The 26,618-nt window shown below is 37.2% G+C and overlaps 1 protein-coding gene and 1 long non-coding RNA gene across 2 annotated transcripts; one reads left to right on the forward strand and one right to left on the reverse strand.

Annotated features, from left to right (window-relative positions):
- Positions 1–6,524: 6,524 nt before the first annotated feature.
- LOC104242141 (REF/SRPP-like protein At1g67360) lies at positions 6,525–8,628 on the forward strand. The gene is made up of 3 exons (XM_009797140.2): positions 6,525–6,779; positions 6,905–7,135; positions 7,937–8,628. The coding sequence occupies exons 1-3, from the start codon at positions 6,765–6,767 to the stop codon at positions 8,381–8,383; spliced, it is 693 nt and encodes a 230-aa protein (XP_009795442.1). The 5' UTR covers positions 6,525–6,764; the 3' UTR covers positions 8,384–8,628.
- Positions 8,629–9,104: 476 nt separating this feature from the next.
- On the reverse strand, positions 9,105–26,400 carry LOC104227712 (uncharacterized). The gene is made up of 2 exons (XR_011404290.1): positions 25,805–26,400; positions 9,105–9,294 (listed from the first exon to the last, which is right to left on the reverse strand). It is a non-coding gene; the product is annotated as an uncharacterized lncRNA (long non-coding RNA).
- Between the last annotated feature and the right edge of the window lie 218 nt (positions 26,401–26,618).

The raw sequence follows: 26,618 nt of genomic DNA on the forward strand, positions 1-26,618 counted from the left end.
TATTGGTGATCACAAAGGCAGATTCAATATTTCCTTCCTTTAGTCCACTGACCTATGATTAGCTGAAAACCCCGGTCTTTTTCCAAAATTACGTTAACAAGCCGCTAGATCACGCAATGCGCATTGCTCAATTAAACAAAGTTATTGCTTTCTTACCATGGTTAGTTTCCGTGCCTTAGGCGGTCGTCAAATAATAAATTAAGTGATGAGATAGAGTATTGAACTCACAGAGATTTATGATATAACCATTATCTAGATTAAACTATCCTAATATAATTATCTAAACAAGAGTTAAACCTAAAAATGATTGAGTCTAAGCTAATTAAAACAACTAATAAACTCTAAACAAAAGAAGAGCACATTTTTATGTTATCCATGTGATGAAAATGATCTATGATTATGGGCTATCTAACAATTCTGTTGTATTATTCACTTAAATTGACTAATTAATTTATTTGGTTTATTGTTCGACATAAGGATTAATATTGCTCATAAGAATCTGTAAAGTTCTTACTCACATGTTCAAGCTAACTTAATGCCTATATGTCTGTGAAATTAGAATCAACAAGAACACATTCATTCATGTATAACAACCAAGCAAGACTATTAGGTATATGTCTATCCTAACCGCGAAATCATTCTTGATGCTCAGGTTCAAAAACTTGTTCTACTCAATCCTATGTATAATCTAAAATTCTCACTTCGAGTTCATGTTAGATTTTTCCTAATTATGTATGTGGCCCTATAAACTTAAGGCATTTAATTAATATTTAATAAATGACAAATCATGCCTGTTCTTGACTTGTTTAGACAATTTAGCTTAAACTTACAATTTTACACTTAATGAGACACAAATACTCTGGGGCCCTTTTTGACTTGTTTAGGACCACAAATTCCAAAAAATCTTTATTTTTCTTAAACTCCGTGTCCAATCAAATATGTTTACACATTGGAACGGATTTGTCATTTAAGCAACTTATGAAAAAAAATGTTTAAATTATGCAGATTTTGAAAGTTTAAACAAATAGGCTATAAATGTTATCATCTAAACTAGGATTACCATGGACTTTTTTTGTTGTAACTTGCCTCAAATCTAGGTAAAGTACGTTGATTCTGTAAGTATTAACCAACTAATGAAGTTTAAGTCAAAGTCTGAACTCTGAAGTAGATATAGGTCCAATAATTGAGGTCATGTCCAACTGGATACAAGGTTGAGCCCATTTTCGTTTTAAGCTTGCCGAGGATTAGTAAAAATTGCACGGGGCGTCCTATTTGGTTGCCCCAATTTAATTTATACCTATTTTTTTTTAAAGTTTTAATTTGTACCCACTTTTTAAACAACTCCAACCTCATTTCTCCTCCTCCTTCTCCTCCTTCGTTTCCTTTTTCTTCTTCTTTCTTCTGCTGCTGTTGAAAAAGCTATATCACTTGTACAATTAGTAATCCCCCCCCCCCCAAACCCAAATATATATAAAAGAAAAAGAGAGGATTATGAAGTATTGGATTTCTAGAGATAATAAAATAGTAAGAGCTGTTCAAATGTAATGCTCAGACGATAACCAGAAATTATAATTCCCAACGTAGGAGAAGATTATAGCAGTATGATGGTTTGATCTCTCAAAGCACTGACTGACTATGCTATACATATTATCTACAACAATTTAGAAAAAAATTAACAAAAGCAAGTTTTGAAAAAGCTTTATAACAAAACTAATGAATCCACGATAAAAAAACTACAGCTTTTAGTGCTGAAGTTTTTACAAATGAACTAAATAACTTTAGCATATTTGTGACGATCCAAAAGGGGTCATCACCTGTTTCTAATTGAAATGTGTACTTCCGAGGCCCTGGAAACCTCATTTAGAGTCGTCTCGATTTGTGTGCGCAGTCCGGGCGCGTAGCCGGAAAGCTTAAATGTGAAATCTTGTGAAAAATTGCTAAGTTTTGACCTCGAAATGAATAAGTTTGACTCCGATCAACATCTTGGGTAAACGGACCCGGACCCGTGATTTGATGGTCCCGGAGGGTTCGTAGGAAAATATGGGACGTGGACGTATGCCCGGAATCGAATTCCGAGGTCCCATGCCCGAGTTATGAATTTTTAAGTGAAATTGTTTTCTGAAAATGTTTAAAGAAAATTGAAATGAAAACTGATGTGAAAGTAATGGTATCGGGCCCGTATTTTGGTTCCGACGCCCGGTACATGTCTTATATATATTTTGAATCACTCCTGTAAAGTTTGGTAAAAAACGGACGTCGTTCGACGTGATCCGGACCCTAATTGGAAAATTAATGTTTAAAAGGAAATCTGAGGAATTTCACGGATCTTGAGGCTAAATTCGATGTTCATGATGTTATATTGGTGATGTGATCACACGAATATGTTCGTAGGGTGTTTTTGAGGTAGTGTGCATCCTTGGTTTAGAGTTTCGAGGGCTCGGATGAGTTTCGAGTAGGTTCCGGGGTGCCTTAGACTTAAAAGATCAGATGCTGTAGGTTAAGGAAAATATTGCAGGCCTCTGAACCCTTTGGCGCGGACCGCGAGGAAACGCGTGCGGCCACGGAGGGGCTAGCGCGGCCGCGGTTCGCGGTGGGTGCTGCGCGGCCGCAGTCGGCTTTGCGCGGTCCGTGCGGGGCATGGATCCGCAAGCCTTCAGGAAGCTTGCGCGGCCGCGGTCCTTCTTGCGCGGTCCGCGGTGGGAACTTCAGAGGGGTATAAATACACGTGAATTTCAGTTATTTTACACCTTTCAAAACCCCAAAACATAAGAGGCGATTTTCCAAACAACTTTTCTTCTCCAAAACGATTGGTAAGTGATTTCTAACTTATTTTCTTTTCTTCTTAACATCTTTTAACATGATTTCAACTTCAAATCAAAGATTTTCATGGGGAAATTGGGCGATTTGGGTAGAACCTAGTTTTTTCTAAAATTGGGGATTTGAACCTCAATTTGAGGTCCGATTTCAAAACAAACCATATATTTGAATTTGTGGGGGAATGGGTAATCGGGTTTTGGCTCGAACCTCGGGTTTCGACCATGGGGGCCCGGGGGTGATTTTTGACTTCTGGGTAAAACTTTGGAAAACTCATTTCCATGCATTGGTGTTGATTCATTTAGCATTTATTAATGTGATTAAGTAACTTATGACTAGATTCGAGCGGATTGGTGGTGGAGTCAAGAGGTAAAGCTATAATTGAGACTTGAGTGGTGTTCAAGGCATCGAGGTAAGTGTTTGGTTTAACCCTAGCTTGAGGGATTAGGAGTTGAGTCATATTTGCTACTTGCTTCTTGTTGAGTAAGATGTATAGGCATGGTGACGAGTATCTATACGTTGGTGTCAAGCATGACCGTGGGTCTTAACTTGAAAGCTGTTGTGTTTTTTGAATGACACCTTGTATACTTTAATTAATGATCCTCAATGATTAAGTATTTCCATTAATTGAACTGAGTATTAGCAAAGTAAGATTGGTTATAGCTGATTCTCCCTTGCCGGGATGACTATTTCGATGTCTTTGTTCCCTTGCCGGGATTTCTCGTGATCGCGTGATGAACTGAAATGGGAGCGGGTGGTACGCCTACCACAAGATATTATGAAATGGGAGCGGGTGGTACGCCTACCACAAGATATTATGAAATGGGAGCGGGTGGTACGCCTACCATAAGATATTATGAAATGGGAGCAGGTGGTACGCCTACCACAAGATATTATGAATTGGGAGCAGGTGGTACGCCTATCAGAAGATATAATGAAATGGGAGCGGGTGGTACGCCTACCACGAGATATGAGAAATGGGATCGGGTTGCACGCCTGCAATAAGAGGAAATTGAAAGTGAAAGTTGTCTTTATCTTCTTCATTTGTGATAGAAGTTATAGTGCTAGCTTCCTTATTATTCCCTGTTATTCTCTTTTAACTACTATCCCCCAAGCATGTTTCCCCTCCCCCAGCCTAAACTGCTTATTACTTGTCTACTTTTCCGCCATATATTATATAACTGTACAGGTTTATCTGGAGTCTGGTCCTAGCCTCGTCACTACCTCGTCGGGGTTAGGCCAGACACTTACCAGCACATGGGGTCGGTTGTGCTGATACTCCGCTCTGTGCTCTTTTGCACAGATCAAGGTTTTGGACAGCAGTAGTAGCGCGGGAGCCAACCTTCAGTCCAGTGAGACATGAGGTAGCCTTGCAGGCGTTCGCAGGCTCGACGTCTCTTCTATCTTTTATTTCCATCTGTTATCTCATATATTCGAGACAAACAATTTATAATTTTCTTTCAAACGGTTGTATTTAGCACTCTTAGAAGTTCGTGAGTAATGTGACACCAGTTCTTGGGTAGGGCATACGTTGATTCTCGCATTGTTGTTCAGTCTCTTTAAATTTTAAGTCTTCCGCTTATTTAGTTAATTCCGTTGCTTTCATGTTATCGCTGATAATTGTTAAAAGAAGTAATTGTTAATGATGTAAGCAGTTAAGGATTGGCTTGCCTAGCTCTCATTAGTAGGCGTCATCACGACTCCCGAGGGTGGAAAATTTGGGTCGTGACAATATTCTGTTGAAGTTTTTGAAAAAGCTTATCTAGGACAAAAAAACTTCAGCTTATTTAGTGTTGAAGTTTTTATAAATGAATTAAATAACTTCAGCATCTTCTGCTGAAGTTTTTGAAAAAGCTTAATGACAAAACTAATGAACCTAGGACAAAAAAACTTTAGCTTATTTAGTGCAATTACAAACAAAAACTTCAGCAAATAGAGAACAAAACTTCAGTTACTATGCTTAAGTTCAGCAATTACAAACAAAAACTTCAGCAAATAGAGAACAAAACTTCAGCTATTATGCTTAAGTTCAGCAATTACAAACAAAAACTTCAGCACACTTGCTACTTCAGACCCGTCTACTAGAATGCTGAAGTTTTGCGTGATTGCCTTTGCTACTTCAACTCCGTATGCTGGAGTTACGCGAAAAAGTGGGTACGGTTGCAATTTTTTGTAAAGCGGATACAAATTAAAATGTGACCCAAAAAACGGATATAGATACAAATGACCCCAAGGATTAACCCAGTTTTTCCTTTCAGTGTAGTGGTACAATAGTTATTGAGCTTTTTATTCTTCTTGCCCCTAATGAAAAGACTCAACAACTCCCAACAATATAGTGCTGGTGGTCAAAGCTTTGATAAATGGCGTATGTTTACCCTAAAGCCCAGATAACAATTAAACTTATAATGTGGTTTTAAGGATACGTGATTTCACCTAGTATCAATTAACAAATGTAAAGAGTAATAATAGAAATTAACGATAATGTAAGGCGAATCAGTGTCTGAACAGAGCTTAGCCCTCGAACTTGAATACCCTTGAGCTAGTTGCGCGAGAACAAATAAAATGCAACAAACTGACGAACAAGAAAATGCAATTCAAAGAGAGAATATTGTATTCCTTTGATTTCCCTGAATGTAAGATGTTTACAAGATGATTAGGATCCCCTTAATATAGTAGATAAATCCTATTTATGGTACAATTTTAATTCCGGAAGTAAATCCCATGATTAACTAGATAACTGTCCTTGCTTTGATCTGTTCCCGAGATTTACACCATGATCTCCGGTTGGTCACAGATGTCTCACTTTTCCGTTATTGCGCTTTGCTCGAAGTTTGTCATATTTGGTCTCGATCGCTGCTGGCCTCGATCTCGACTGACATCTCGATCCTTGGACTTGATACCTCGTCTTCGTATTCTGGTCTGATTCATTACGAGGCTAACCCTCGATGCAATCCCCTGATCTCGATCAAATAGCACAATCGAGTAGGCCCGATTTTAACCGTATACACGTATTAAGAGAAAAAAGAGGTTTACTTCATATTAGAGAATTCAGTAAATGGAAATTATCCCAAGAATGACTTACAAAACAACTAATGGCTTCTGTACAAGAAGCATATGATTTTAACATCATGCTTAAAAGTGACTATTTAATATATTTTAAACATCATGTTTAAAAGTGTAAATATATTTTAAACATTATACTTAAAAATATAAATAAATTTTAAACATCATACATACTTAAAAATATATACTCCTTCCGTTCCAGTTTATGTGAACCTATTTCCTTTTTAGTCCGTTCCAAAAAGAATGAACCCTTTCTAAATTTGGAAACAATTTAGTATAAACTTACAACTCTACCCTTAATAAGAAGCTTTTATTACCACACAAATACTCTGGCCCCTTTTTAACTTATTTAGGGCCTTAAATTCCAAAAGTCTTTATTTTTTCTTAAATTTCGTGCCTAGTCAAACAAGTTCACATAAATTAAATCGGAGAGAGTATACATTTTAAACATCATACTTAAAAGTATATATATATATATATATATATATATATTAAACATCATGCTTGACTAATTTCCGATCAATCGGCCTCAAAGCGGGTATGCACACTCCTCGGTGAGAACCAAAAAAAAAAAAAAACTAAATAGGCGGTAAGAGAAGAGTGTGCATCGAGATATTTCGCACTGCCCTCAAACAGAATGCCACGTGTCCTTCGCGAAGCTTCTACCCATAGCTAGAAATACGCATTTCCTCAAACGCTTCGTTGATTCTCGATTGAGGAATCTCTCGTGACCCCATACCCTACGACACGTGACTCTTTCATAGCCCTTAGATTATCAGCTATATATTCCCGCATCTTCCTTTATTACCCAACAACCTTCTCATTTTGCATCAGCAATAGCTGAAGCAGATCAAAGTTCCTAACAAGTTGATCGAGAACGCAAAAATATGGCTACCAACAAGGTTTGTTTAATATCTCGATCTAATCAATTTTAATGTTAATTTCATATTATGATGTTCATCCAATCAATTTGTGATTTTTTTGGGTTTAATTAGTAATTAATGATTGTCTGATTTATGATCTGTAGGTTGAGATGGAGAAAAGTGAGGGAAATTTGAAACATCTAGGGTTTGTAAGGGTGTTGGCTATAAACACTGCGGTTTTGGTGTCAAATCTGTATGAATACGCGAAGCAGAACTCGGGGCCTCTGAGATCGACTGTGGGTACTGTAGAGAACGCGGTAACTACCGTGGTAAGGCCTGTTTACGAGAGGCTTAAAGGTGTTCCTGATGAAGTCCTTGTTTTCCTAGACCAGAAGGTATTAAATCTTTTCTTATGTCCTGTTAAATTGTTGCTTTCATTGATTATGTTGTTGTTATGTTGCTGTGTATTGAACGGTGATGATATATCTCTGTTAAAAGGTAAATGAACTTTTTGCCTATACAGCAGTGTCTTTTTTATACAACTGTTTATCAATTTGATTGATAATTAGTTAATGACCCTTGGGCTATGTTATCTGTGAGAAATGAAGATGTGTTCGTGGCTTCTGCTAGTAGTTATAATTAGCTTATGTGAAATTGTCCAATCTAGTTTTACCGTGACTGCTATGGTTGGAATAAGTTTTTAACAGTTTCCTTTCTTATATATCACTAGTATTTTGGCGCTTATTAGAATGTTAATAGTTCCCCCTTTGAGGACATCTCTGTAAAGTTGGAACAATACATTCAAGTAGTTGATTAACTTAAAGTTAGCTATTAAGAGTATGGGATAAGAACCTGATAGGACTTGCTGGTGTAATTAAATTAGAGGGAGTTGTACATGTAGGAGCTCTTGCTTTCTTCTGGAACACTTACCTTAATACTGCTAAATATGGTGCCTGGCAATTTTTACTTCAGCCATGTGATTATTATGAGCTATTCGGACTGCAAGTTAAATTTTTACATCTGGCTGCCTCACATGAAGTTAGTTTCCTGCAATCTGCATCATTTCTAACGGCAATTTCATTGCTCCCAAATTCTGATAAAGATATTATGAAGTCTAGTGAAAAGAATATAATGAGCATTTGTGGTTTGACTTCCTCATTATTGTTGTTAACACAACAAACATCTCTGGCTGTTAGGTGGACGATGGAGCAGCAAAATTTGATGAGCATGCTCCTCCCTTGGCCAAGAAGGTTGTCAGCAAAGCCCAGTCCGTGTTTCAGAAGGCATCAGAAGTAGCACAAAACTTGTTCAAGGAAGTCCAAGTTGCTGGTCCTCGCGCAGCTATCAATCACGCTGGTGCATTGTCCAAGCAATTGGCTACTAGTCAAGTGGCAGTACTCTGGTATCATATAAATCATTGTGCACCGTTGCATGGAATCGCACAGATGGCTGCTCCTACTGCTGCTCACTGGTCGGAGAAGTATAATCAACTAGTTGCTGACTTGAAGAAGAAAGGTTATATTGTTGTCAACTACATTCCTTTGATACCAGTTGAAGAAATCTCAAAGGCATATAAACAGGTTGAGTCTGCTGCGGATGAGAAAGACGATGCTCCTAATTCCAGTTCAAGTAAATCCGAATGAGATTATAATGATTATCTTAGTATATCTGTTTACCCAATGTTTTGTTGTGCTTGTAAGACTTAGTTTGGGTGAGATTGGGAAGTTTGGGGGTATCCATTGTATAGATAGCTCGATACCACTTTTGTAGCATCTTACATGTTAAGGCTTCGTGCTTTGTATTCTTCTGAATGATTTTGTCGATGCTGTAACGGCGTGCGTGCCTATGCAATGTCCTGTCCATGCATAATGAAGTTTGAATTCTGCTAGTTCATTTGGGTATTTACGTTATTATTTTGATTTAGTTTTCACTGGATGTATTGGCATCTCATTGCACCATCACACTTGCTCTCTATTGAATTCTTGTGAGAGATAACTTCCAGCTTCGTTGCGAATTCAATTTGTTAGTTATTGCAAGCTGAAATGTTATCTCCCTTGCTATACATTGTTAAACTCACAATCAAGGGATATGTGATAATGGCGATACGTTTGCAGCAGTTATGTTCTTCTGTTGCCCATGGCCTGATCTTTTATTTTCCAGTGTCTGCTGCTACGTTCAGCTGTTACAGAGGATACAACTTGAATCAGGGGAGACTCTGGGTAGTAAATGAAATTTTGAACTCCACAAGACTGATACGTCCATCTTTTCAGTATTGGGTTAATGACTGAGAAGTTGATATGTTGGGAATCTATGTCGATGCCACATTCTAGCAGTCGAAAGTTGGTGGGAAATGGCATCAGGATGTTGACAATTGAGTGTAGTATAATGTTCGTATGCTAATTCAACAAGTTCCCTCTCAACATAGCTGAACTACTGAGATTTATACAAATTATCCCAGGCCCCTCGCCAGCTACAAAGTTCAGAAACAAAGACATTACATAAGCAGTTCGTGTAGAAAAGCTTCGACCTTCTTTGGCAGTTCCTCCTGACTACACTGCATGTAAACCAAGATCAGATGTGAGCTTCAACATTTTAAGTCATCCACTGAGATTCACAAATCAATACCTCGGTTAATCTATTATGTAGCAAGAAATCCATGTACTTTTCACCAAATAAATTTAATGAGCTGAAGCAATATACTTGTTGCCTTTATCAAAAAAAGAAAAAAGCAACACAGTTTTCTCCCAAATATGATCAAGGTGAACTCTTACTCCCAAGGTTTGGTCTAACGGTCGATAAAGTTAGAATAAAGAATCCGGGAGACTTACATTTGAATGTAATAGAGCAATAAAATTAGGTGATCGCTTTCTATCTGGTAAAACGTAGCTTGTGTACCATGTAAAATAGCTGAGGTGAGAGCAGAGGACCTAGAGACTAATGTCATTACAAAAGAGATCAAAGTGTACTTTGCCTGTTTGTCATGCATATTTTCTGGCCAACCCATTCTCTTGTTCATTTCACTCAACAATATACAAAAAAACCAACCAATGAAGTTTCTGTTCTATTCCCACAAACGGGAGTTTTGAATATTTTATAGGGCGAATGACGCAAACAGCAAAGGCAAGCAATATGGCTATAAACTAGCATAGAGCTACGTTCCATCGACACATAAATTTCTGTACAAACTGATGCAAAAGTTGACTCATGTAAGAGATGTGGCAACAAACTAAGTCATGTAGAGCCACATTCGATTGGAAATTGAAGTACAAACAGAAACTGAGAAAGCTAACTCGGTCCACAAGCCAACTCTTAGAGCTCCCTTTTGTACAAATAGCAATATCATCCTCCACCCTATTATGGAGGTACATTGCAGACGTTGCACCATAGACTTCTCATTTCTCTATATGATACTCAACCGTCCTTCAAATGCATCTTGTCTATAACCATTTTGGTTTTGACCTAACCTTTTTCCTAATCGCGGCTGGTCTGCGTGAATTTCCATCCATCCATATTTAATGGAAATATACAGTGAAAGCATTTTGACCTAACCAAAAAAAAAGGGTAGAAGTCACACTTGTCTCTCATGAAATCTACTCTTCATAATTGAAGGGAAATAAACTAGTCAAAGGATCAGATTAATTAAGGCTCATGTTACCTGAAACAATTAAATCATGACTTCCAACCAGAAAGCACGAAATTTGCAAAGTTCAGAAGTTCTTGAAATTATACCTCTCATGTCTTAGATAAAATAACTAAGAGTTCTGTAATTACCCCCAGCTACTAATATTCAAAAGAATATTAACCATAGTTAATAAGGTAGATAAAGTCAAAAAAATATTAACCATAGTTAAATTTTGACTGCAATTGGTAGATTTCACCCTTTATACTGGCACCTTACAGCTATAATTCTTGAAAATAAACCCTGACATCACAAAAGAGCCGAACAGAATACATGGCAGGTAATGGCTAGGTCAAAATCACTGTAACCTGCCAAAACTGATTTTATGATTTTATTCCTTCTGCAATAATCATATGTACCATTAGAGATATGTATTCATATCTTTTATAATACTTGGCCATATTCTAAATACCATCACGTGACGATAAATGGTATTTATTCTTTTCCCTAAGAAAGCAAAAGATGTTTGATGTTCTTGTCAACTCTAATAGTGGAGCAGTGAAACCCCGGAAGTAAACGCCTCAATCTCTTCTTCTTTTATTAATGTACCAACAACAACAAACCCAGTAGTTACCCACAAGTAAGGTTGTCCAACGGGACGGGCCGTCCCGTCCCGCCCCCGTCCCGCTTCAAGTTAAATGGGATGGGCCAATGTTAAACGGGACACGGATGGGACGGGACAGCCATTTCGTCCCGTTTGTCCCGTCCCGTTTCGTCCCGCGTCCCGCCAGAATTTTTTTTTTTTTTTTAAAACTAGCCGTTGGGCAACGGCATAAATGGCAAAAATAGCCGTTGCCAACGGTCCAAACAGCCCCTACACCCCCCAAAACACCCCCTACCCTCCCCCCCCCCAAACTTTTAATATAACCCCTAAGTTTATTAAATTACACTTTGGCCCTATTTTCTACTATAAATACCCTCCATTCTTTTTCATTTTTTCCCATAAAAAATCAATCTTTTCTCTCAAATCTCTTATATTCTAATATTCTATCTATATTCTATATTATTCTCTCAATTTTGTTACTATCAAGTATCAAGCGATATCTTTCAAGTATTTGGGCAAATTTTTTGGAACAACTTTCAAGCTTCAAATTAATTCATCAAGTATTTGGAGCAATAATTTGGGCAATTTCTTCAAGTTTCAATATTTAATCCTGGTGCACTCGTTCCATCTCCTAATTTTAATATATAATTTTTGCGTATCATTTTAGTGCTTAGTTTTTGTGTTTACTTTACGTGTTATATTTTCGTATTTCATTTGTGTGTTTAATATTTGTGTTAGCTTTTTTAATTTAATTTCATATTTAAATTATGGCACCTAAAAATGTATTTGGTATTTTTAAAAAAGTAGTAAAAAAAAATAGTAAAGGTGAAAGTAGTAGTAATCCTAATCCTAACCCTTCTCCTAGACCTAGAGTTAGAAAGCATATTGATGAAATGACTCATGTTGATGAAACTTCATTTTCCCAACCCCCCACATTTTATGATGTTCATGTCGGAGAACAATTAGATCATGAAGCTTTACAAAGACAATTTGGTAATGATATTTTTTAGAGGATGAAGAAAATGAGGAAGAAGAATTAGATGAAACACCCACTAGTCCCGCAACACAAGCTCCAACTCAGAGTCAATCTCAGTCTGGAGCTTTACTAAGGGGTAAGCCTAAGCCTGAACGTCCCAAAACATCACTTATATGGAAATTTTTTAAACATGATAAAGTCAATCATCGTGCTATATGTGAAAAATGTAAGCAAGTATTTGCACACTCAACAAGTGGTGAGACGGGGGGTTTAACTAGACACTTAAGAAAGGATCACAAATCTTTATGGATACAAGCTAAACATAGAAGCCGGAAAAATTATAGATCCTACCATCAGTTCTGGCACTCCTAGTGGATCTGGTTCTAATCAAATTCAACAACAACTTGACCCTGCTTCTGGTCATGTTTTACGCAAATATAACAAAGATAGAGATCGTGAGAACTTAGCAAAAATGGTGGCTGTCTGTGGCTTACCTTTTACTTTTCCTTCTCACCCTGCTTTTGTGCATTATATACAAGAAACTTATAACCCTGTTTTTCAAGGTTTTCCTAAGACCACGGTTAGAAATGATGTTTTTAAATTTCAAACCGAATATCTTCAGTATATTCGTTGTGTATTTTTTCACTTAGATTGTAAAGTGTCTATCACATCTGATATAGGTCGTAGTCCTAATGGTTGTGATTATTTAACTGTTACATGTCATTGGGTTGATCATCACTGGAACTTGCAAAAACGTATTATTGGTTATAAATTTGTTGATTCAAAACACACTGGAGCATATATTGCAACTACTGTTCTACAAATACTTGATTTTTATGGACTCATTAATAAAGTTTTAACTATCACCTTAAATAATGCTTTTGCTAACACAACCGCGGCAAATAGCTTAAAATCTAGACTTTCTCCAATTAATCCAACAATTTTTCATGTTAGATGTGCATGTCATATTTTTAACTTGGTTGTAAAAGATGGTCTTAATTTATTTTCTGATGCTTGTAGTAAAATACAACATGCTTGTGGCTATATTTTTCGTGCTCATAAACAAAGTAGAATTCGTGAATTTGCTCAACAATGTGCTAGTGCTAACCTTCCATTTAGAAAAGTTCCAAAAGATATTTGTACTAGGTGGAATTCTACTTATGAAATGCTTAAAGTTACTTATGATTATCGGGTGCCTATCCAAAAGGTATTTAATATGCATAATGCTCACCCTGTTGATCAAATTGTTGATTCTAATTGGGATGCGATCAGAGAGCTTACTAAATTTTTAGAAAAATTTTATTATACTACAAAACAATTTTCTGGTATATATTATCCTATTATTACACAAATATTATGGTATATTTGTGAAATTTTTGTTGTACTTGGTAAGTATAAAACAAATCCAACTTGTGCACCGGCCATTAAAGAAATGATTTTAAAATTTAAAAAGTATTTTTTCCCTATTCCCAAAGTTTATTAATTTCTACTCTACTTAACCCATCTTTAAAACTAAGAGGTGCAAAGGGACTTGTTCGTAAAATTTATGAGAATTTAGAAATTCAAGAAAATGAACAACCATCTCTCGAAAACTGCCAAGCTAGCATATATTCTTATGCTAGATCAAATCTATGGATACAACTGGTTGTGAAACTGCTCCTTCTACTTCTAAGTCTAGAGCAGAAGTTTTATGGGAAGATATGAATGATATAACAGGTTTTGATTCCTCTATTGATGATGAACTTGATTCTTATCTTAATCAAGGATTGGAAAATATTAAAGACGAAGAAGGCAAAGAACAACTTTTGTCATGGTGGAGGGAGCGTGGCAAGGCTTTTCCAACACTTTCAATTATGGCCCGAGATATCCTGGCTATTCAAGCATCATCAGTAGCATCGGAGAGTGCTTTTAGCGCGGCAAGATTTCAAATTGAAGATCATAGACATTCATTAGCGGAGGACAGTCTAGAGATTTCCGTATTATTCAGAGATTGGATTAATTCAGAAAGAAGAAATCTTGGTTTTGAAAAATTAACCACTAGGGAAGAAGAAGAATACAATGAGATACTAACCACTGGGAGCGATGACGGCATGGAGCTCATGGAACACCAATCAACATTGTCAATTCCAGCAGAATGTCCAAGAGATATTATTGATAAGTTACAAAGAAGCTATATAGGAGCTTACAAATATTAGTATGATAATTTGTAATTGGCTACTAAGAGACCTAGTTCAAACAGAACCCTTCCTAGAAGGTGACTGCGTAGATTAGGTGCTTTTCAAAAGAATTATATTTGTATTTGAGATTTGAAAGTTCTATTAATAAAATAAAAGGCTCTAAGCGTTGAATTTTATTTATGAATTGTTTTAGTTACTTAATAGTTAATACTTTGAAATTATATTAAATAAATTATAACTCTATTATAAATTTATAATTACTAGAATATTTCATTACAAGTCTTTTGTTTTAATATTTTATAATTCTTTACTTAGTTTTCTAATTTTCATTTTAACATAGTAACATTTAAGTTTATTAAATAGTTAGTCAAAAATCTAGCCGTTGCAAACTTTAAAAACAAAGTAATTTTCAAAAAACTAGACTTTTTAAAAAAAAAATACACTTAAGGCCCACGAACCCGTCCTGTCCCGTCCCGTCCCGCTTAAATGTCATCTCGTCCCGTCCCGTCCCGTTGGACAGCTATACCCACAAGTGGGGTTTGGGAAGAGTAAGATGTATGCAGCCTTACCCCTACCCCTGGAAGAGCAGAGAGGTTGTTTCCGATAGACCCTCGGCTAGAGAACGACTGAAAAAGAAAAAGTAATTGCAACAAGAAGGAATAACAACAAGATAAAATAAGATAGAATCCAAGAATGCAGTCAAATTCTAGATAATAATAGTCATCTATGAATAAAAGACATCATACTAACACTGATGCTAGCGAACTGAGTAAGACACATACAAACACTCAACTACCTACGAACCTTCTACCCTAATCTTTGACCTCCACACCCTCGTGTCTAGGGCCATGTCCTCAGTCAGCTTCAGCTGCGCCATGTCCCGCCGAATAACCTCTCCCCAAAACTTCTTAGGCCTACCTCCACCCCTCCTACTGCCACCAAGGCTAGCTGCTCGCACCTTCTAACCGAGGCTTCTATACTTCTCTTCTTAACATGCCCGAACCATCTCAACCTCACCTCATGCATCTTATCCTCCACAGGGGCCACTCCCACCTTTTCTCGAATAACCTCATTCCTAATCTTATCCAATCGGGTATGCCCACACATCCACCTCAACATCCTCATCTCAGCTACTTTTAGCTTCTGGGTATGAGAGTTCTTGACCGGCCAACACTCTGCTCCATACAACATAGTCGGTCTAACTACAACCTTGTAGAACTTATCTTTAAGTCTCAGCGGCACATTCTTATCACACAAGACACCGGAAGCGAGCCTCCACTTCATCTATCCTGCTCTGATACGATGTGTGACATCTTCATCAATCTCCCCGTTACCTTGTATTATAGATCCAAGATACTTGAAACTACCTCTCTTGGGGACGACTTGCATATCAAGCCTCACCTCCTTCATAGGTACCGTTGCTGAACTTGCACTCGATGTATTCCGTCTTGGTCCTGCTCAACTTGAAACCTTTAGACTCTAGGGTCTGCCTCCAAACCTCCAGCCTCTCGTTAACACCACCCTGCGTCTCGTCAATTAAAACTATATTATCCGTAAATAACATACACCATAGCACCTCACCTTGAATGTGTCTCGTTAATGCGTCCATCGCCAAGGAAAATAGGAATGGACTAAGAGTTGATCCCTGGTGCAACCCATCATAACCGGAAAGTGTTCTGAGTCTCCTCCCGCCCAAGTCTTAGCTTCATCAGGCATGTCTTTAATCAACCTAATGTAGGCTACTGGGACCCCTTTATCCTCCAAGCATCGCCAGAGCACCTCTCTCGACTTAGTCATATGCTTTCTCTAGGTCAATGAACACCATGTGCAAGTCCTTCTTCATCTCCCTATACTGCTCCACCAATTTCCTCACAATGTGAATGGCTTCCATAGTCGAACGCCCCGGCATGAAACCGAACTGGTTCTTAGAAATGGACACACTGGTCCTCACCCTCACTTCAACAACCCTCTCCCAAACTTTTATAGTGTGGCTTAGCAGCTTAATCCCCCTATAACTACAACAACTTTGGATATCGCCTTTGTTTTTATACAGAGGAATCATCGTACTCCACCTCGATTCATCGGGCATCTTCTTCGTCCTAAAAATGACATTGAACAGCCTAGTGAGCCACTCCAAACCTGCCCTATCCGCATTCTTCCAAAAATTCCACAGGTATTTCATCTGGCTCGGTAGCTCTACCATTGTGCATCTTACGCATAGGCCCCTCGACCTCCTCTACTCTTATGCGCCTACAATACCCGAAATCCCAGCGCATCTCGGAATGCTCCAAGTCGCCCAACACAATGTCCCTATCACCCTCTTCGTGCAGAAGTTTATGGAAATATGTCTGCCATCTTCGTCTAATCTGAGCCTCTTCCATCAAAACTCTACCTTCCTTATCTTTGGAAGAGACATCGAGTCCTTTGCATTTTGCACCCCTACTGTGTGCTCTAATTTTTTACTGCTCTATTTTTTTTAAACGATTTGCACTCTAGCCTATTTATTTCCTTGCAAAACATAAAACTGTTCATTTTTGTATATTTTCCACGAGAGTAAAAAAGGTAAAATACAAATAATATATTCCTAAATATATCTTTATATGTAGGAAGCTGAATTGGCTCAAAACTCTCCCAACCATCTACCATCTTAGCCTGAATAAAATTAGGTTTGAGCTTTCCATGAGTAAATTTAACCGAGGCAATATAACACTTGCAACATTACCAAATCATCAGCTTAATATCAAGGATAGACAGAAAGATTGAATGAAGAAGGAGAATTGAAAGCTTTAGAAATTCAGAGTAAATCATCACATGACAAATTATATACCCATTCTGTAAAGAAACCTGACAAAGGACTACCACCATTCCATTAAAAAGAGAGATCTAATTTGAGTCCCGAACAGCAACTTCCGACACCAACACCGAACTAAACATAGCCATCTCCTGTTTCCACTCCAAAACAAAGAGCATAAACTTTCTTAGAGAGCCAATTATAAACACACAGGAACCATAGACACTGTGTTTGTCTAACCGTTAGGCTCAACAAGAGCCAAGATGACACATACTCTTTGACTAAAATTTGAGCTTATCGTGATAGTTTAGCTTTCTGGAAAAAGAGATAAAGTACTTTTGTTCATATTTGAGTTCATTTATTTTATGCGGTATGCTTTTTTTTTTCTTATTTGTATTTTGCTTACTTTGCCCTTGCGAAAAGTATTTAAAAAAAAGCATTTTTATAGTTTTGCAAGGAGATAAATAGACTAGGGTGCAAATCATTAAAAAAAATAGGATAGGGTGCAAATTAAAAAAAAAAAGAGCACACATTAGGGGTGCAAAATGAAAAGGACCCTGACACTTGTGAATAATTTCAATGATAGTTTGAGTCGTTTCTTACAACGATGTCTGAAAAAAAGAACACAAACAATTTGTAAAGATCAAGAAGTTGCAATGAGTAAGGCTATTTCAATTGTCATGCCTCAAGTTCATCACAGGTTGTGTGTCTAGCATATAGAACAAAATGCAGCTAAACACCTCAACCAAATTTATAAAAGGTATGCCTCTTTTCATGGTGATTTTAGAAAGTGCATGTATGAGTATGTGGATGAGAAAGAAGTTATGGATGCTTGGAATACGATGCTTGATGAATATAATCTTCATGAAAATTATTTGAAGTTGACCAATATGAATTGTTAAAAAATTAAAGTTCTGAAAGGGATGACGGCTATAAGCTAGCAGTAACATGTGCAAATGAGCAAAGTTCAAAATTGAAACAAATCATGAGGTGACAGCTTCTTTGTAGTAATAGTCCAAGAAGAGGCATTCCAAGAGAAATCAATGATAAAGATGTTCTCACACAAGCCAAAAGTTTGAAAAAGAAAGATGGGCTAGGTCATATAAAAAGGAGGATAAAAAGTGCTCTTGAGATGTTTCCGAAGTGCAAGAAAGCTCGAGGAAAGAAGTAAAGTTATGTTAACAAAAATGAATCTACAATGACTAATGATAAAGCTCCATTTGATAATGTCAATTATTTCAATCAGGGAAATCATCTATTATTTTATCTCATAATAGCCTAACTTCATAATCTATAAGCAATTAAACTTTATTTATTTTATTGATAGAATTCAATGTCAAAGGAAATCATCTTTTACTTTGATTTAAGTGCTGCTCAAAGTATGTCCTATGCTAGCTTATCCCATCATTCAAAGTTATTTTCTATTTTGATTGCATATCTCAACTTTACTCAGGACTGAAGGTAATATAGTGCAACTCCTTTTATGTAAAGAAAATGCTTTGTCGAGTGTATAATTCTTTTTTCAATTAACTTTATTTGTATTATCTGTGTAGAAACCTTTGTTTGTTAATGCTCTTCTACATATGCAAAATTCTTACTCTCTTTTTTATAATCAGGTTCGTGTTATATAAAGTAATTTAACCACTGTTGTATAGAGAAAATTTGCTTTTGGCGGTCAAACCTTCCCCAAAATCAAGGAGCACAAAAGTTTCAGGAGATTAATGCGTTTTGATTTGATTTGTGTTAATTTTGTTTCTCATCGAATGTTGTTTACTTAATTTCAAGAACATAAAGTGTGCTAAGACTTTAAGACCATTGTGGTCATATTGGTTTGTGGATATGAACATAATTTGTTTTCCCCTTCTGTGTCTATATGGTCTTATCGGTTTGTGGATGTGCAGCATTTCCTCAATTCTTTTTGTTTTTCTTTTTTGGGTTTGAGGAAACTAAGGAAATTGTGAGGAAATCAAGATTAACTGATTAATCATCCCCAGATCAAAATAATGTGATTTTTCTCATTCTGTAAGTCTGTTGGTGTGTGTTATAATAATAATTGATTTGCCTTGCTTCAAGGTAGGGAATGGAGCACACATATCATTTTGCAAGGACAAGTGGATGGGCAGTCTCACACTGAAAGATGAATATCCAAGCCTTTTTCTATTAGCAAGTGATCCAGGCTGTACTATGCTCAGAACAGAGAGAATAACACATAAAATTTGCATCTAAGAAGAAACATTCTGGACTGGGGGCTGAATGCTTTATTGGACTAAATAGCCAAACTGGAGAGATGTAAGTCAACTCACAGGAAAGGGACAGACTGATATGGAGATGCTCAAGGGAGGGGACATACTCTTATCAAAAAATGGTGTACACATTTCTGCTCAAACAAATAGATGATTGCCATATGGCCATGAAAGCTCATCTGGAGGACTAAACTGCTAAAAAAGGGGAAATGCTTCAGTTGGACAGCTTTTTATGAAGCATGCCTAACAAAGGACAATCTTAGCAGGAGAAGTATCCAGACTGTGAATAGGTGCCATATGTGTCAACCTAATTCTGAAAGTGTCAAACAACTGCTCCTCCACTGTACAATTGCAACAGATCTTTGGAACTTGTTTTTCTCAAATTTTGGACTAGCTTGAGTCATGCCTAATAGTATAAAGGATGCCTATGACAGTTGGTGTTTATGGAGAGTAGATAAAGCCATCAAGAAAATCTAGTTAATAGTGCCTGCTAGTATTTTTTGGTGCATTTGGACAGAAAGGAATCATAAGTGCTGTGATACAATCTCAACTCCAGGTCTAAGTTGCTCGGACAAGTTGCAGGTGTCCGACAGGAATGTGGATCTAGAGGTCGGATCTTTCAAGATGTAAATTCTAAAATTCGGGGATATGGTTCCTAGTACAGATACGGGTGCAGGGATCCGGATAAAAATAATTAAAAATATAAAAATATCTCTAAATTATGAGAAATTTTGTGAAATACTTACGTATAGCTTGTAAAGTGTGGAAGTAGATAAGTAAAGGATTGATTTTCTAGATAAGGTATGTTATTTTCTTCAAATTCACCCAAGTTTTGGTTCTAATTTCGGGAATCAAATTGTATCTCATCTCGAATTTTTCCGTCTGTCATAGTCAAAGTACCATAAATTATTTGACCAGATCTGGTATGGATCCTATACCCACACCCATACTTAGGGGTGTCAATAGATATTTGAAAACCGACTAAACCAACCGAACCGTACTGCACCTAACCGATTTTTAGGTTTCTTTAAAAGAAACCGTAGGTTTTTATATAAATCTATAACTGTAGCAACAATTAGGTAGATTTTTTATTTTATAAAAATGAGCCGAAAAAATACCGAACCGTACCGAATAAATTTTACATGTGGAAAATATATTAATATAGTACGTTTAAAACTAATAAAGCATTAAATTTTTCATTGGGCCTTGGAATTATGAAAACTGCTACAAGCCAATAAGTAATTAAACTCAAAATACTAATTCCTAAAACCTATTATGTTACTTATACTTAAACTAAGTTATTTCACGTATCTTTATTAGCAAGACACAAAGTATTCTAGCGATGATGAGTAGCAAACTACAATGTATTGAATATGTTTCCTTTCATATAATTTAGATTTATCTTTTTGAATATTTAATATAGACTTTATTCTTGAGCCCCAGCTTGGTTAATATCTTTCCACTCGTGTGATTTATATTTTCTTTGTTTTGACTTGGTTTCTTTTACGTTGCTGTCGAATAGTTGTGCATTTATACTCTAGCCATCTTTCATGTTTTTTAATTCATCACCCTTTAAACAGTAAATATATCTAAGGAGTTTTGCTAAGTTCTATAAAAGAATGTATGTTATTGAATTATACTTTTACTGGTGAATTTTACATGACATTTAAATAAATACAGAAAATTAACCGAACCGTACCGATATCGAAGTAAAACTGACATGATTGGGATGGTTTCGAAACGTCTAATTTTGGTTATACATAATAGAATAACCGAAAAATTGATATGGTACAAATTTTATAAAATAACGGCCGAACCGAACCATTGACACCTACCCATACTAGTGTCGTGTGGACACGGGTGCAACACCTAAACTGTCATGTCGGAGCAACTTAGCTCCAAGTCACTCTCTAAAAGCCAAATGCTTACTTGATCTGTTTAATTAGTAAAGTAAGGCCTTATAACTAGTATTGAATATTTTTTTTGGATTGTGTTAGCTATCTAGTTATAGCCTAATCTTTTGTACATGAGCAGACTTAATCTTCTTTTTGTAATTTTTGCTTATGCATCTGTACAAGGGACATATTTGTGCTAGGGGAATTGGAACACTACGAGAGTTACCGAAATTTTAGCTACTGTTAGGCGCATTAAGGTCGAATAGGTCGTGGGGGTTATGCGTAAGATGCGCAGGGGCAGAGCGATCGAGCCCGACGAAATTCCGATAGAATTTTGGAGGTTGGTGGGTAGAGCAAGATTAGAGTGGCTAACTGGGTTGTTTAATATTATTTTCAGGACAAAAAAGATACCAGAAAAATGGAGGTGGAGTACGTGATACCGATGTACAAGAACAAATGCGATATCCAGAATTGTAATAACTATAAGGGTATCAATTTACTAAGTCATACCATGAAAGTTTGGGAGAGGATAGTGGAAGCGAGGGTGAGGAGGTCGGTGTCGAAATCCGATAATCAATTTGGGTTCATGCCTGGTCGTTCTACTATGAAAGCTATCCATCTTATAAGGAGGTTGGTTGAACTGTACAGGGATAGGAAAAGGGATTTGTACATGGTGTTTATTGACCTAGAAAAAGCCTATGACAAGGTCCCTAGGGAAGTTCTTTGGAGATGCCTGGAGGTGAAAGGTATTCCGGTTGCTTATATTAGGGTGATTAAGGACATATGATGGAGCTAAGACTCGGGTTAGGACAGTGAGGTGCAGCTCGGAACATTTTTCGGTTGTTATGGGTTTACACCAAGGATTTGCGCTAAACTCGTCCTTATTTGCCCTGACGATGGACGCAGTGACACACCATATTCAAGGGGAGGTGCCATGGTATATGCTATTCGCTTATGATATTGTTACGATCGACGAGACGCGAGACGGTGTTAACAAGAGGTTGGAGGTTTGGAGACAGACCTTTGAATCTAAAGGTTTTAAGTTGAGCAGGACTAAAACAGAATACGTGGAGTGCAAGTTTAGCGGCGGCGTATCGGGAGAAGCGGACATGGACATAAGGCTTGACTCTCAAGTCATCCCCAAGAAAGGGAGCTTCAAGTACCTAAGGGTCGGTTATCCAGGGGGATGGAGAGATTGATGAGGATGTTACGCACCGTATAGGGGTGGGGTGAATGAAATGGAGGCTAGCATATGGTGTTTTGTGTGACAGGAAGGTGCCTCCGAAACTTAAAGATATGTTCTACAGAGCGGTGGTTAGACCGGCCATGATATATGGTGCAGAGTGTTGGCCAGTCAAAAATTCTCATATCTAGAAGATAAAAGTTGCAGAAATAAGGATGTTGAGATGGATGTGCGGGCATACTCGACTGTATAAGATTAGGAATGAAGATATTCGAGTGAAGGTGGGCGTGGCTCCCATGGAATACAAGATGCGGGAAGCTAGACTTAGATGGTTGGGGCACGTGCGTAGGAGAAGCATGGATGCCCCGGTAAGGAGGTGTGAATGGTCGGCCTTGACGGGCATGAGAAAAGGTAGAGGGCGGCCAAAGAAATATTGGGGAGAGGTGATCATGCAGGACATGGTGCGACTTCAGATTTCCAAGGACATGACCCTTGATAGGAAGTTGTGGAGGTCGAGCATTAAAGTTGTAGGTTAGGAGGTAGAGGTTAGCTTGTGTTTGGTCTTAGGCTTCTAGTGGCTTCAGTTGTGCCCATATTACTTTTTAGGGTTGCAGGTTAGGTCGTAGGAGGCTAGTCTAATAGTGTATTGTCTTAGGATACTAGTGGGTCTTGTTGTATCCATATTACTCTATTATGTCTGTAGTACTGTACCATTATTAGTTATTACTGCTTATTGTTGTTGCTTATCTACCTATTTTTTGGTTATTACAAGACTGGTGTTATCTCTCTTGCTTCTTTGCTATTACTGTTCCACTGTCTCTTTTCATCTTCTTGAGCCGAGGGTATATCAGAAACAACCTCTTTACTCCTCCGGAGTAGGGGTAATGTCTGCGTACACACTACCTCCCCAGACCCCACTTGTGGGATTCTACTAGGTTATTGTTGTTGCATTTGCTTGATGCGATTAATGAAACACCCTTACTTCATAAAAAAATAATTGAATTTGCCTAAGCATGCATAGAAGTAAGGGTGGCAAGTGGGCCGGTCCAGGACTGGCCCGGGACCACGGACCAAACGAGCTTCTAGGCCTAAACAGGCTTGAACCGGTTAGAACCGTGTACGTGGCCTGGTCCGATCTTCAAGGTCGGTTCTTCACTTTAGGACCGCTAGGTCTGGGACCATTTGGCACCGGTACCGAACCGGTCCTTGGCAGGCCAAAACGGTCCCAATGGTCCCAACGGTCAAAATTCAAAAAAATAAAACTTTTCCGTTGGGCTTTGAAAAATCTGGCCGTTGGCCTTTAAAAAATAGTCGTTGGATATTTACAAAATAGCCATTTAATCCCCGACCTTTTTTTAAACCCAAACTTTTTGTAATTACACTTTATTTCCTATTTTTAACTATAAATACCCCCTCATTCTTTTATTTTTTTCACAAAATCATCAATCTCTCTCTAATATTCTTCTATAATTGCTACTATTGCTTACTTTCTTGTTACAATTTGTGAAAAAATTGTGAAGTTGGTGAATTAAAGTCTTCAAGTCTTCAACGATAATCAATTTTCAACAAGTTGTTCGTCAATTCGGTAAACTTGTTCTAACTCTTAATTTTTAATATTATAGTTTTGTTTGTTTTATTTATTTTCTATTATTTGATTAACTAAGATGGCTTTATTAAAAAAAAACTTTTTGGTAAAAATAAGGAAAAATCCAAAATTGGCGAATCTAGTGGCCAATCTATTCCTCCTCCACTGCCCCCGGCTCCCCGAACCAAATCCCATATTCGTCCTACACCTGCTATTCTTGATACCGATAATAGTTTATTACAATTTACTGAGAGTCAATTTTGCCATAATGTTGGAGCTGGTGAACATCTTGATTAGTTTCTTTTTCTTCTCAATGGTGGTATTAGCACATTGTGTGCTCATTCCATAGGGGGGAGGAAGACTAAGAAAGATATTGCCATGTTTTGTTAATGCTATAATAAAATTATAACGCATTGCTTTGAATATCTTTACAATATTTTTGTCTTTAAATTTGAATTAAAAAATTTAGGTCACAATTCTATAATAACATTTACAAGGAATTGCCTTAGATATTTTTATTAATATCTTTTTTTTTCTCTAATTTCTATAAAATTTAAAAAACAAAGTATCCGTTGGGCCCACTTAGCCGCGGTCCGGGACCGTTTAGCCCGGGATCATTAGTTCTCGGGCCCGATCCCGGTCCCGGGCCGGTTCCTACAAAAAGACCACTAGGACTAGGACCGTTTGACCCGTTTAAATTGGGACCGGCCTACTTGCCACCCTTACATAGAAGTGCTACTCATCCATTCAAATTAGATGATATATCCTTTTTCTTACAAGATAGTGCTAATTTGAAAACAAATAAGTTAGTTATTGTATTACGATTAATTAGGTAAAGACGTCAAGAGTTCTTAAAGATGGTATGTATCTGACATATTACTTATTTAAACTGTGAATTTATAAGAAAATGCACTATTGTGTATTATTGGGCAGAAAACTTGACAAGAAATTAAGCTTCTTTTACCTTTTATTTCATAAGTGTGAAGGATCTATGTTAGAGTACAAGGAATCTCTTCATTGTTTTACAGTTGTAAAGTGGTTGGAGATGGTGAAAGTCTACTGGTTGCAGCCAAAATTTAAATATGGTTAATATTTTCTTTTTAACTTTTCTATCCTGGACTACCCCAAAGCTTAGAATACATCCAAGCCATTAGGTATTCCCTGGAGAACTAGCGAGATTCAAATGGGCCATTGGATATTACTGGACATTTATTTACTCGAGCTAGTCTCATCCTGCAAGAAGATGGCAGCTAAAAATTGGGAAAATGATACAATGAGGAACACAGTTTGTCTTAGGTAAGATGCAAAAAAGGATAACTTATATTCTATTAAAATTTCTGAAGAAAAACAATTTACTCAAACAAGTTTGAGATAGAAAACTAATATAGGTCGGCTTAGCTTACTTGAGAGTTCAGTAAAGTAGTTAAACCAAACACAAGTAAGAAGTTCGTCAGTCCTTCCTCCAATGCCTCCCACTCAAGAGGACAAGTCCTCGTAGAGTCAGAGGTAATGTGGCTCAAGAAGGCTAAACCGACTATATTACTTATCTTTCTATCTCAAAGCCCGTATAGTATTTATATTGTTGATTTTCTCAAGACATTTAATATAGCAAAAATTTTAAACAATCCACCGATCAATGCATACTTTGTTCCTTATTGCATCTTTTTCCCGTTTCCCTTTATTATCTTCGTGCATCTCAACACAAACCTTCTATTTCCCTCCTATAATTTTATAGCAGATCACAGTTCCTAATTTCCTCCAGAGTTTCATGCGCACATCTTCTTCTCCGTTTCCCTTTTCATATAACAAGAGTACTTGTTATAACAAGAAATATATTACCATATATCATATTAGCATAACCTTCACACAAATGTGCCAAAAAACTGTTCAAATATCAATTAAAATTGCTCAATCATGAAGTTCTGTATTTAAACATATTCCCAAAGCCCCATAACAAAAAAGCTGCAACAGGTAACAAATCAAAAGCTCACCAAAGTCAGTTGAAGGAGGCAGCTTAGGCGGAGGAGGAGGAAGAACCGTCCTGAACGAGGTCATCATAGGGATCACGACGGCCAGGGACTTGGCTGATTTGAGGGTCCCAAAATAACTGAGCGTTGTGCCTATCAAATGTCCAGAAACCATAGGGACGCATTGGATAGCTCCACATCTCCAATGTCTTCTTGGTCCTCTTTCGTAGCATACACGTGCTCCCTAAACTTCGTATCCCTCTCCACTGGATCCTCCATTAATCTCAATATCAAGTTCTCCGCAAATTCCATTATGAATCCCATCCTTTTCTTGTCCCTGTGAAAACTGGTTTCAATTAAAAATTCCAAATCAACTCTGTAGCAAACAAAAGCATTGTATTTAAGTGGAGAAGGGTAGTGGGCAGGCCCATCATCCACCGAATTTTAAACCACGCATCATTGGCCCTGGAATTTCTCCATTATAAGAAAATTAAAAATCCCAAATCAAACATCAGGTAGGATCAAAAGCAATCTAAGCTAGGGCACAGTGCAGTCCCGATTCCCACTGCATTATACTACAACCATATCTATAGGTATAAGCTTAAAATATAAATAGATATATATACCTAATAAATCACAAATTAGTTCGAATAAGCGAATTGAATATATGTAATTCATACAGCTAAGGCTCAACTTAATTTTGGATTATGACATGTTGATTGATTGATTAATTAGATTTAACATTATCTATAAATTCACTGAAGGTAAATTCTAGATTTGGAAACTGGAATGTGATTTATCTATGGAGCAGATGATAAGAGCATAGAGGATGATACGG

This window comes from Nicotiana sylvestris, chromosome 12 (genome assembly GCF_000393655.2).
Source record: "Nicotiana sylvestris chromosome 12, ASM39365v2, whole genome shotgun sequence".
In the NCBI taxonomy this organism is placed as follows: domain Eukaryota; kingdom Viridiplantae; phylum Streptophyta; class Magnoliopsida; order Solanales; family Solanaceae; genus Nicotiana; species Nicotiana sylvestris.

Coding starts and splice junctions, on each gene's coding strand:
- LOC104242141 (XM_009797140.2), top strand. Junction 7,136..7,936: donor TTGTTTTCCTAGACCAGAAG/GTATTAAATCTT, acceptor TCTGGCTGTTAG/GTGGACGATGGAGCAGCAAA.